This window comes from Eriocheir sinensis, chromosome 24 (genome assembly GCF_024679095.1).
Source record: "Eriocheir sinensis breed Jianghai 21 chromosome 24, ASM2467909v1, whole genome shotgun sequence".
Lineage (NCBI taxonomy): Eukaryota > Metazoa > Arthropoda > Malacostraca > Decapoda > Varunidae > Eriocheir > Eriocheir sinensis.
In genome coordinates this window covers 17,772,627-17,784,450 of record NC_066532.1, presented here as the reverse complement: position 1 = coordinate 17,784,450, position 11,824 = coordinate 17,772,627, and the positions used below count along the sequence as shown (strand labels likewise).

The following is an 11,824-nucleotide window of genomic DNA, read 5'->3' as shown; positions in this document are numbered from 1 at the left end:
TTTTTAGGTCTCTCGTTATATGGAAATCCTTAAAAAGACATGCGCTAAATGGAGGGTCAGTTATGTTTTGAATGGCAGCAGCCTTTAGCAGAGGTGATAACAGTTGCTGACGTTTGTTGTGCCTGCAGGCCTGGACACCCACAGCGTGGCCTTCCCTGGACCCCAGGCCACTGCTCCCTCACCCTTGCCCCTCACACCGGGAGTGGCATCAGAAATGTCAAGAAGAGCCCAGGTATGTGGTGAGTGTGGTAAGGAGTTCTTCAACCCACTCAGCTACAACATGCATGTCAGGACTCACCAGCCTTGGATAGAATGTGACAAGTGTCCCTTCAAAACTAAACTGATACAGCAGTTTCAGTGGCATGAGGTAATCCACAAAGGAAATCCAGATCTCAAATGCCTTTACTGCCTCGAGTCTCACTGTAGAGTAGAAGGCCTGCTGGCCCACCAGATGGAGGTACATGACATTTATCAGTGCAAGTACTGTGGAACTGTCTGGAGGGAAAATGAAAGCCTGAAGAGTCACTTGCAGGAGGTTTACGAAAAAGAGGGAAGCTTGCCAAGCTGTTGGGTGGAAAAGAGCCCTGAAGAGACACCGACCACAGACACAGATGAAAGCAAGCCAGCAAGTTCACTTGATCAGATGGCTGGCAGAGCTGAACAGGGTTTAAAAGTGCAGACTGACCAACATTTAGATGTGCCAGACAAGGAGAAAACAAAATACCTATTGTCAGACATGTGTGAGGTCTTGGTGAAAGAGGAAACAGAGTCCTTTGAAAACAGTGAGCCATCTCCAGCTGCGCCTGCCCTCCCTGATGCACTGGGGACAGGGGAGTCAGCACAGCAGTGTGTCCAGGTGGCCAACACCCTCAGTGCACCACTAACAACACTGTCATCCTCTTCAGCTTTTCCTGCTGGCAATGCCTTCTTAACATACAACCCTGTGTCCCAGTCTCTTCAGTTGATAAGCCCACACTTCATCCTGCAGCAGCAGCAGCCCAGACATGAAAAAGGAAAAGGAAATCTGGCCACACCTTCTCCCTTGCTCCCACAGTGTGTTCCAAGTGTGCAAGCATTGGCCTCTTCACCTACCATAGCAACATTCAAGCCTGTTGTGTCATCAGCGCCTAACCTCACCCCAGCGCCTCAAGACGCCCAGGTACCTGACGTCACCCCAAGCACTTCCATTGAAAGCGACAGCCAGGCAGGGGCAGAAAGCGTCACTCTCATCCAGCAGAGAGACAGTGAGAGGAAAAAGACTTGTACACTGTTCCGCTGTAAGCTCTGTCCTCGTGCCTTTGTCACTGTTGATGATTTTCAGGAACATTATCAGGAAGCACATTCTCATGAAGCCATTTCCAATTTTTCTACACCCAAGATAATCCAGAAACATGAAGTAAAGTGTAAACGAAAGTCAAAGGCAATCCACCAACAACCCAGAGTGAATGTCACAAGGAACCATAAGACACTGGTTCACATGAAGGCATACAAGTGCTCCGAATGCAGCAGCATCCTGACACTCTCCAAATTGCTCCATCACCAAAAGACAGCTCATTATGACAAACTTCGCTGTCAGTACTTCTGTGGGAAGCTCTTTGACACTCAAGAAGAGCTGGCCGCTCACCACACTGATGCCCACCAAGAGAACTGGGCACATTTGTCGTGTCCACATTGTCAGGAGATTTTTCCAAATGAAGTCTTTGTTAGCAACCACCTTCTGACATGTGATCAATGCCCTCCTGACAAAAGACCAAAGACCTGTTTGTGGAATCTGAGAAGCAATTTCCCCTAATATTGAGGCTTTAAATGAACATTCAGTGAGCTGCCGCCCAGCTTCAGAAGAAATAAGTAATGCAGAGACTCTGATGCCTCCTCACTTGGTAAAGGAATGACTCATGTTTGAACACAACACTGGAACAAATGAACCAGAAGAAAATGCCACAGAGGAACCTGAAATTACAGATGAGTTTGATCAAGTCCTCCAGAATGCTGCGTGTTTTTGTAAGGACCTTGTGAAGCATTACTCCAGGATGAACAAACGGGATGCCCTTGTGCCCAGAGACTTACTGAAAACTGTTCAGGTTAAAGGTTACTGCTGGGTCTGCGACACCCACCAGGATGGTCAGGATGGTTCTCGTGGCGTCCTGAGAGACAATGGTATAGCTGAAGCTCTTGAGATTGAAGAGCTCACCAAAAAAGAAGTGGAATCCCTGGAATGTGATGAACGCAAGGAGCTCTTTCCTATGAGAAAGCTGTTCTGGCATCATGTAGAGAAGCACTTGGCACAGTGACTCAAAGGGAAGGTGACTCACCCACCAGACCAGGATGACAGCACCGCCAGCCCGCCCATGGCACACCCTGGGGAGCGGGTTGACTCCCTCCACTTTCTCTCATTTCCCCAAGGTGCCTCACAGCCAGCCCTGGAGGCACCACATCTCCATCGCAAAACTTGCTGTGTTGCTGGTGCTGCGGGAGGGGACCAAGGGTCTCCCCGGCTTCACAAACTTCTCTCATGGTTAACCAAACCACACAGCCCCAGCAGACGACAGCAAAAATAGTGCCGTAGAGGACATTGAAAATGACTGTGCAGAAGGCAGCAAGAGCTGATGATGGGAAAGACAGTAAAGAGTAGATGGAAGGAAACTCTGATGTAAAAAGTAACTGTGATGATAATAAAAGAAAGGCAGAAGGGAAGAAAATTTTGTCCTAATAAGAAAATTTGTTTACTTAGTGAATGGAAAAACATAGCAGTTAGTTTAATGAGTAACGTGTAAGGCGGCACTGGCTCAACAAATAATGAGTCAGGGAGCACCGGAACAAAACACCTGAAGGAGGAGTGAGAGAAGACGAGTCTTGGGATAGGAAAGGGACAAGGTGGTTATGTCAGTGGTTTGGGTGATTATTTTTGAGTCTTGATTCAAAAGCTAACTCTGAATGTATTTAACAGTACAGTGTAGGGTGATGTGTTCACGACCCGGACAGTAAAGTGAATAATATTCATAAAAAAAAAAAGTTATGAGCTAGGAGAGAGATTTTTTGTTAAAAAGAAGCTAAACTAATTTCCATCTTATGCTATGAGTTTCATATCTTGTAGATATCATATATTGGTTTTACAGCCGTTTTAGGATATCTTCTCGTTTCTCAGACCGGTCGAGACCCACGACGGATTGACCCGGGTCTCTCAACCGGACGGATGTTTTGGTCCAAAAACCCACCACAAATGTTTTATATTTTTTCTTTATATTTAACATCAGAAGAACATCCAGAAAAAAACACTGAAAGCAAAAATAAACAAAAAAAAATAAAAAAATATAAAAAATAAAAATGATAAAAAAAGGTAACTAAATTCCTTCCTTTCTCTTTCTCTTTATCTTTTAATATTAATATTGGTTTTATAGTTTTAATTTAGGTTAAATGAGAGTGATTGATGAAAAAAAAAAAAAAATCCTTCTAAATTCTTCCGGTGTTGTTCTCGACTCACGTACACTGTCCACTGTCCGACCACGTCGAGTCAACATCCAATTTTAAAAAAAAAAAAAAAAACAATTGGGGGTTTGGCCCAGGGTTAAATATTTCAGAAGTAAAATGGGGGGGGGGGCACAGGCACAAATAAAAAATAATCATCAATCAACTTCCAAAAAAAAATCAAAAAAAATTAGCCGTAAACAACACCCATTTCCAGCCTTTCAGCCCATTCCTTTATCTCACATATGGTATATGGTACATTAAGAACATGCAATCATTCACTCATTCACTTTTTTTTTGGTTTTACTTAAATTTGCATGAATTGTCAAAAATCGAATCGTCGAGTCAGTTACAATTTTTTCTTGTCTAGCACCCCCCACCCCAAACGTTGTGTTTGTTGTTATCGCATATTATCTATCACCGATTTTATAACATATTATATATATTAACTAAAAACTTTTAGTTGATCACGATCTTATTTCGTGGTCATGTGGCACAATATCCTGATGCCGAAAATTAAGATCTTTCACCTCTTAAATCGAAATTCTTACCATGCTTACAAGCGGAGCGAGTCGGGGAGGGGGTTGCAAATTGCGTCTAGTTGACCCGCCTCCTCGCCATACGTCATAGCTCTGACGTCATCTCAGGTCGATCAAAGATTGTTTAATGGCTGACTGTCCGGAGAGATTTCGTCCGGTCCTACATAAATGCAAACTATAGATTTGTGCATTTGTGGGATGTATACGAAACTGTAGATGTTTATTAGGCCGGACTTATCAGCCGATCATTTGTGCAATATAATTTTATGCCACCCACAGAGTGTGCCGGTGAAGAGGTCTTCACTGGCCTGTGGGCTGGAGAGTGGCTTGGAGGACCCCTCCGGAGGGCCCGCTGGTGTGGCATAGAATTATCAGGCTGTGATTCACCCATTGCTTTGAATTCTGTGTTTCCTATTGTCCTCAGGACCTCAGGTGCCAGTCACGTTGCTGTGTCCAGACTTTTTTACGTTCAAGTCACGCTCTAGAGTTTCATTCCTGTTACAAGCTTGGGGACAGTGAGGTGTTGGCAGGAAAGTGTGAAGAAAAGTGTGCATGTATGCATGTATGTATGTATGTACATGTTGGCAGTATGAAGTATGAAGAAGTGTGTAAGTATGATTGTGTATGGAGTATGTATTAATATCTTACAATGGTGTCACAGTCCCAAATTAACATTCCCATTACCTCTCAACATCCACCACTCAGTTCATCCTTCATCTTAGGGGTCAGTCAAAAATACCTAACACCGAGGGAGGGGAAGGGATTGGTGGAAGGTTACCTCATGCCGGCCAGGTCTTCACTCAACCCTAACTTCAGCGACTTTAGTCAAGAGGAGCACCGGGGGGCGGCATGGGCCAGGCAGGAGTCATACATCACGGCAGCCACCATAAGTATAATTCACCTTCGCTACTAACACCCTGGGGCTGTCCAAGAGGCCCTCATGAGAGCCTATGGGCAGGCGCTATTGACAGCACCTTAAAAAACAAACAAAAAGTGGTGGAAAGTTTTGAATGTGACAGGGGGAGGGAGGAGGGGACCATGTGGCAGAGCAGAGGGGAGGAAAGGACGCGCAGGAGCCACCACCTCAATGGACTTCTTGAAATGGCTTGACTGCAGTGGGTTTTGGACGTGTTACGAGACTTGATATCGGGGAAGGAAAGGTAAAAGATGGTCAAAAGAAATCGTTATGTAATTTTTTCATTATATATACCCTCTGCACGTCGTTTTTTTACAGCAAAGGAAGCATCTCAAGGGGGGGAAAAAAAAGAGAGAGAACCCCCCCCCCAATCACTGCCCCTAAAAAAAGTTTAGAGTGGCCAATAGAGAGGTCAATTTCAGGAGGAGCGGAGTAAGCATGCACCCTTTCAAATCACAAACATTACATCCACACGGCTTTTCAATATTCACCATTTATTTAATTTTTCATCTCATTACAAGCTAACCCATCCGCTGCGATTGGCATGGATTTTGCCTTCACTGGTAGCCTGGTAACGTACTCCTAGGTCTTTCTCTGCCTCTGCCCATGTGGTATTGGTATGCTGGATATCCCTTCACTGGTAGCCTGGTAACATACACTCCCAGGTCTTTCTCTACCTCTGTGATGGATAGTGGAGTGTTTCCCATGTGGTATTGGTATGCTGGATATCCCTTCACTGGTAGCCTGGTAACATACTCCCAGGTCTTTCTCTGCCTCTGTGGTGGATAGTGGAGTGTTTCCCATGGTATTGGTATGCTGGATATCCCCTCCAAAGGTGCAGGACTTTACATTTTTCTTTATTGAATTGTAGCAGCCACTTTTTGTTCAATTCCTGTTGCTTGGTGATGTCTTCTGGTAGGAAATCTGCAGCCTAGGAGTTAATAGTTCTATGATTGTTTTCTTACTTTTCAGGCTTGCTCTTGTAATGGTAGATCAACCAGTTTGATGTTTTGATAACTGTGTCATTTATATTCACCAGGCTTCCATTTTGAAAGTTAGTTGTTCCTGCAGGTGTTGGCGCTAGTGACAAGTCAACAGGTCTTCGTCACCCTCAGCTGGGCCCCAACATCAAGGACAAGCTCAAGGATTGCAACGAGTGTGGCGCCCAGTATTGTCACCTGCATGACTTGTTGACCTGTGATCGGTGTAACTTTTCCACCGTGAACCGACAGGCATATAGCAAACACATCATGGACCACAACAAGACGAAGCTGAAGTGTACCGTGTGCTTCGAGATCTTCACGAGTCCCATCACTCACGCTGTGCACAAGAGGAAGATTCACGGCTTGTACGACTGTAAGTATTGTGCGGCAGAGCTCCCCAGCAAGTCAGAGTGGTCCCTTCACATAAGACAGAAGCACAAGGACAAGTGTAAAGAGAGCGCAGAGAAAAAGGAGAAAAAGGTTATGCAAATAAAGGTAAATACTCGTGAAGGAACGGCAAGCATTACTCAGGCTGTAGACATGTCCCAGCCACACACAAGACCAGCAGAAGGGCAGCAGCTGGCGGTGGTGAATATTATCCAAGATCATCCAACACCAAATAACGAGTTTCTTGCAAATCTGATGCAAACTTCCAATGGCTCCTCTTCCACCAACAAAAAGTTACTGGTACGAAACATGGCATTTATAGCGCCGAAACCTTCTTCAGGGATTATAATGAGCACCTCACAGGCTATTAATTTCATGAAGACAACCAGCGTGCAGCCCTTCACCCCTGTAATGCCCCCACCACTGCCGTACACCCTCGGAAACACTTCAGACTTCAATGCGAATACCAATCAAAATTCAGTAAGTTCAGCAAGCAACCCAACCACCATTTTCTCATCACCTCCCTTCAATCCAAACAATCTTACAATCAAAGAAGAACCATTGGAGGAGGAGAGCGCCAAGCCTAACACCGTCCTGGTAAAGGTGAAGCCAAAGAGGAGGAAACAGCCCAGCACCAACCTAGCGAACTGGCTTCCGTGTGAGTCGTGTTCTTCCTTGTTCAGAAACCTTACTGGCCTCAGGATTCACATCAAGCAGAAGCACACGGAGAGGCCAAAGTGTCCGCTCTGCAAAACCACGAAGACAACTGCAAGGAAGGTTTACCAGCACCAAGCGATGGTCCACAGAAACAAGCTGAGGTGCCACTATTACTGCCTAGAGCTCTTCGACACGCGCGAGGAGCTGTCTGCCCACCACATCAACGTCCACAACAAAGACGACACTATTTTACGATGCAGGTATTGCCGGGAGACCTACCCAAAAGGGACCTACATGAAGCACTTGGAGATGTGCACTGGAGAAATCAAAAATAGATTCATAATGCATTGTAACTGTGGGAGGAAGTTTATAAATTCAGCCGAGTACGGACACCACATAAAGAGTTGTAAGTCTGCCGTTAAGATGGATGTCGAGGAGGAGGGCGAGGCACCAACAACCAGTAACACCAAGGACAGTGACTCGGCCTCGCCGGACCCTGAGAAAGAAGCGAATCCCAAGTCCACGGAGGAGAGTCCCATCGCAGAGCCTCGGGAAGTCTGCTGCACCACGGAGGAGGGTGAGATAATGAAGTGCCTGGGATGCCAAAGAATTTTCCGCTGTGAAGAGAAAGCCATCAGCCACGTGATCAAGCACCACAAGGCGGCATTATCGTACGGAAAGGAATGTAAGGTTTGTTTTATATGTGGTAAAATTTTCGTCTTAGGGTTAGCATTTTGCAAACACCTGCTGGAGCATTACGAGAGGGGCGGCATGTGGGACAGGATATTGCCGTCACAGTTTACCGTGGACCATTCAAAGTTGAGGTGTTGGATTTGTGATACGGAAGGATTGTCTTACACGGAATATCACAATGACAGCAGAAATACAACCATTGAGAAAATCCTCTTCAGTAAGGCCTATACAACCTCTGCCACTGATGAAGATGATTCTTATTGTTGCTTGTGTGAGGAAAGCTTTAAAAGTAAACTAAACTTCTGGAAGCACATTAAGATCCATATGTCCAAGTCACTCATCAGTAACCCAGAGGAGATCCTGTACATGAACTGCCCCAAGTGTGACTTCAGCTGCAGCGCAAGAGCTGAGCTGGAGGAACATGCAGCGCGCCATTGTATTCAGCAGAAAGATGAAACATTGGCTAACGTGGATGGCAAGAGTGGAGGTGAGGCAGAAGCAGACAGCAAAGGTCACGGGGGGGGAACTTACGAGTGCAAGATCTGTCAAGTTATGTTTTATATCGATAGTTCAGCATCGAGCCACGTCCTGAGTCACCACAAGAAGGAGGTGGAAGAAGTGATCACAACCAAAGACTGCCCTCTATGTGACAAATCGTTCGTCAGGCCATTTGCATTTTGTTCGCACCTTCTGAATCACTACACTGATCTTGGTATGTGGGAAAAGATGGTGCCAAGGGATTTATTGAGCAAAGTAGATCATGATATTGATAAAAAATTTTGCTGGGTTTGCAAGTCCACTTTCGCCCACAAAACCCAACGACACCAAACCAGACGTAATAATCAGATTGAGAGGAGTCTGGTGGCCCGAGCTAAGGACCTTGAAGAGGACGAGCCGCTTCAGTGTCCCATGTGTGAGTTCTCGTGTTCCAACAGATACACTCACTGGAAACATGTCAAGCTGCATATGTGCTTAAACAGAAAGTCACTCAAAGTAGATCCAGAGCATGAACCGGAGCTTGCTGCAGACACAGAAGATTCAGAAAAGCTTCCTGCAGACAGCGAAGACTTGGAGAAACTTCCTGCAGACACTGAAGATTCAAAGCTTCCTGCAGACACCGAAGACTTGGAAAAGAAAAGGTTTGACTGCCTCAGATGCAACAAACAGTTTAAAGGGATCAAAGAGTTCCACAAACACTTGGCCATGTATTTCCTCAGGCCATGGCGTAAAAAGAAAAAACAAGCGCCTGAAGCTGTTGAGGAAAGTAAAGAGGTGGTGAAGGAAGGCAAGCCAATGACTCTTAGGAGCAAAGCACCGAAACCAAAGGGCAGTAGTGTTAAATGTGTGTGTTGCAAGAAGACCTTCAGCCACTCGGAGGACGCCAAGGCCCACGTCCTCTCCACGCACAAGATGACGGTTTCAGAGAAGAATAACCTGAATTGCAGCTTGTGTGACCTGTCATTCAAGAGTGAGTGGTGGCTCTGCAGGCACATACTCAATCACTACAGCGGCATGGAGTTGTGGGATAGTATTGTGCCGCGAGACCTGGCCAGCAGAATAAATAAAAGAAACAAGTGCTGGGTGTGTAAGTGTACCCTGAACAGTAAGTACATTTCCCACACCAACAAACGAAACGCCTACATCACTCCCCTGCTGGCGGGCAAGTGTAAGCTGAAGGAGATTCCCTTTAACTGTTTGTTGTGCCACCAAGAATTCCCGACAAGACACATATACTGGCAACACATGATGCTACACCTTTCGCCAACCCCCATCGAGGACACCACCTGGATGGTACCTGGGTCTAAGTACGGAGAAAAGGAAAACAAGTGTGACTACTGCTCTCTGTGTTTCCGAAAAGAGAAGGAACTGGATGAGCACTTACCATCACACTTCCTACAATATATATATGACGATGAGCCCAAAGCAGAGCCCAGCTTCAAGACGGAGAGTAAAGTGAGTGACGAGGACATTGTTCTAACAGGAGACAGCAGCAGCAGCAGCGAGGAGGATGAATGGCTACCTCCCAGTGTGGTGAAGAAAAGGAAGCTGGAAGAGATGGAAAAGGAAGGCATGGAAGAGAGTAACAACAGTGAGTGTAAGGAGGAGAGTAACAAAACTGCAGTGGGAGATGATGGCACGTCTGCTGGTTTGGCGAAGGACGTTAATGATGATGATGATGATTCAAGTAATTCTAGCATTGAGGAGCCAACTGAATGAGCAGGAAGATGTGAACAAGAAGAACAGTAGTAATGATAATAATAAAGATAACAAAACTGTAGTGCGAACTGATGTGGTGTTCGTTGATTTGGAAAGAGACGATAATTCAAATACAATAATTCTTTTTTTTTTTTACAAGAGGAGACGGCTCAAGGGCAACAAAAACGGTGTAAAAAAAAAAAAGCCCGCTACTCACGCTCCCACAACGGACAAAAGTAAAGAGAGGTCAATTTCGAGTGAAGATGTGTCAAAAATTCATACATTCTATACAAATAAACCAACTGAAAAAGGAGAATGTGAGTGATAGTATTAATAGTGGAGTTAACAAGACTATAGGATGTGATGTTATGTTTGTTGATTTGAAAGATTAGGAAAATTTAAATCATTCTGTTGTTGAAAACCCAGATGGTAAAAAGGAGGATGTGAACAGCGATAGTATTAACAGTGGAGTTAACAAGACTATAAGATATGATGTTATGTTCGTTGATTTGAAAGATTAGGAAAATTTAAATCATTCTGTTGTTGAAAACCCAGATGGAAAAAAGGAGGATGTGAGCAGCGAGTTTTAATAGTGGAGTTAACAAGACTATTGGATATGATGTTATGTTTGTTGATTTGAAAGATTAGGAAAATTTAAATCATTCTGTTGTTGAAAACCCAGATGGAAAAAAGGAGGATGTGAACAGCGATAGTTTTAATAGTGGAGTTAACAAGACTATTGGATGTGATGTTATGTTCGTTGATTTGAAAGATTAGGAAAATTTAAGTCATTCTGTTGTTGAAAACCCAAATGGAAAAAGGAGGATATGGGAACAAGATTAATGAGAGTGAAGGAAAGAGGACTACAGTATGTGACGTTGTTTATTGACCTGAAAAGAAGGAAATTCTGGTGTTGGTAAGGAAAATGTGAAGGATAAGAGGAATGAAAGTGAAAGCAACATGGCTATTATATTCCTTTAATTCTCTCTTGGCCCTTTCCATCAGTAATTTCCTTGATGTTAATGCTGGCCTCACTTCCACACAAGGCATCTATTCAGTACTGGGTGAAGAATAGAAAAAAACCTGGGCATTATGGAGAAGAGAGATTGACTTAGGAGCTTATTGAACGCCACTGTGTTGGACTGTGCAACTGACCAATGTTAAGTCTCGTGATATGGTGGAAAATTAGGAAAGTTATTCATTCTGGTGTCAAAAAGTGTATTGAAAAGTGGAAAAATGATGTGAACAAGAGTAGCAACAGGGAAAAAAGTGAGAGGTGCAAGAAGAGTACATTATAGATGATGTTATGTCTACTGATTTGAGTAGGAAGTGATGAAAATTCAGATCATCCCAGTGCTGAAAGACCGACTGAAGGAAAGTGCGAGCAAGAGGAACAGTAATAAAAGCAACGAGGAAAGTAACGAGATTGAGAAAGTGCAGCTGATGTTATTACTTATATATTTGACTAGAGATGATAATTCAAACAATTCTAGAGTTGAGAAGACCATTGAAAGGAATATTGTTAACATTTTTTATTATATCACAATAATACTCAGAGTGTGTACATAGGTGTGGGTGTGTGAGGTATGGTCTGGAAACATGGCGAATACTGAGCATGAATTAAGTATTAGTAGTAAATGTTATGAGGGAAAGTTTCAAAGTTTCTCCAGTGTTCAGTGTGCTGGCAGTATTATCAAAGGAAAGGCAGCTGTACCAAGTGGATGGCTGTTCCGAGCACTGTTATGGGGCATCTTGGATATAAATTTGTGCATAATATGTTATAGAAGTTGTATTATACATGTGAATTCTTGTTATAAACTTTGGCAGACATAGTGACTGAAGACAAAATGCTATAAACAATATTTCTTATCATTCCTCCACTCAGTATTTAAATCTCATACAATAATATAGACATTTACTGACCATGTGCCTAAACGATATTACTATAATCTCTCTGGTCCATGGGCATACTCTCCCTATCTGGCTCT

The 11,824-nt window shown here is 44.0% G+C and overlaps 1 protein-coding gene across 4 annotated transcripts in view; it reads left to right on the top strand.

The window, feature by feature from the left end:
• The window catches only part of LOC127002995 (daf-12-interacting protein 1-like), a 46,665-nt gene extending 34,969 nt beyond the window's left edge, over positions 1–11,696 (top strand). For 2 of the 4 annotated variants that reach the window (XM_050869342.1, XM_050869341.1), the window contains exon 4: positions 5,992–11,696. In XM_050869342.1, coding sequence (XP_050725299.1) covers positions 5,992–9,857 — 3,866 coding nt within the window. In that variant the 3' untranslated portion in view covers positions 9,858–11,696. Of the gene's footprint in view, positions 1–128; positions 2,893–5,991 lie in introns of those variants that run through there. The other 2 variants (XM_050869346.1, XM_050869347.1) reach the window with 2 other exon arrangements.
• The last annotated feature ends 128 nt before the right edge of the window (positions 11,697–11,824 follow it).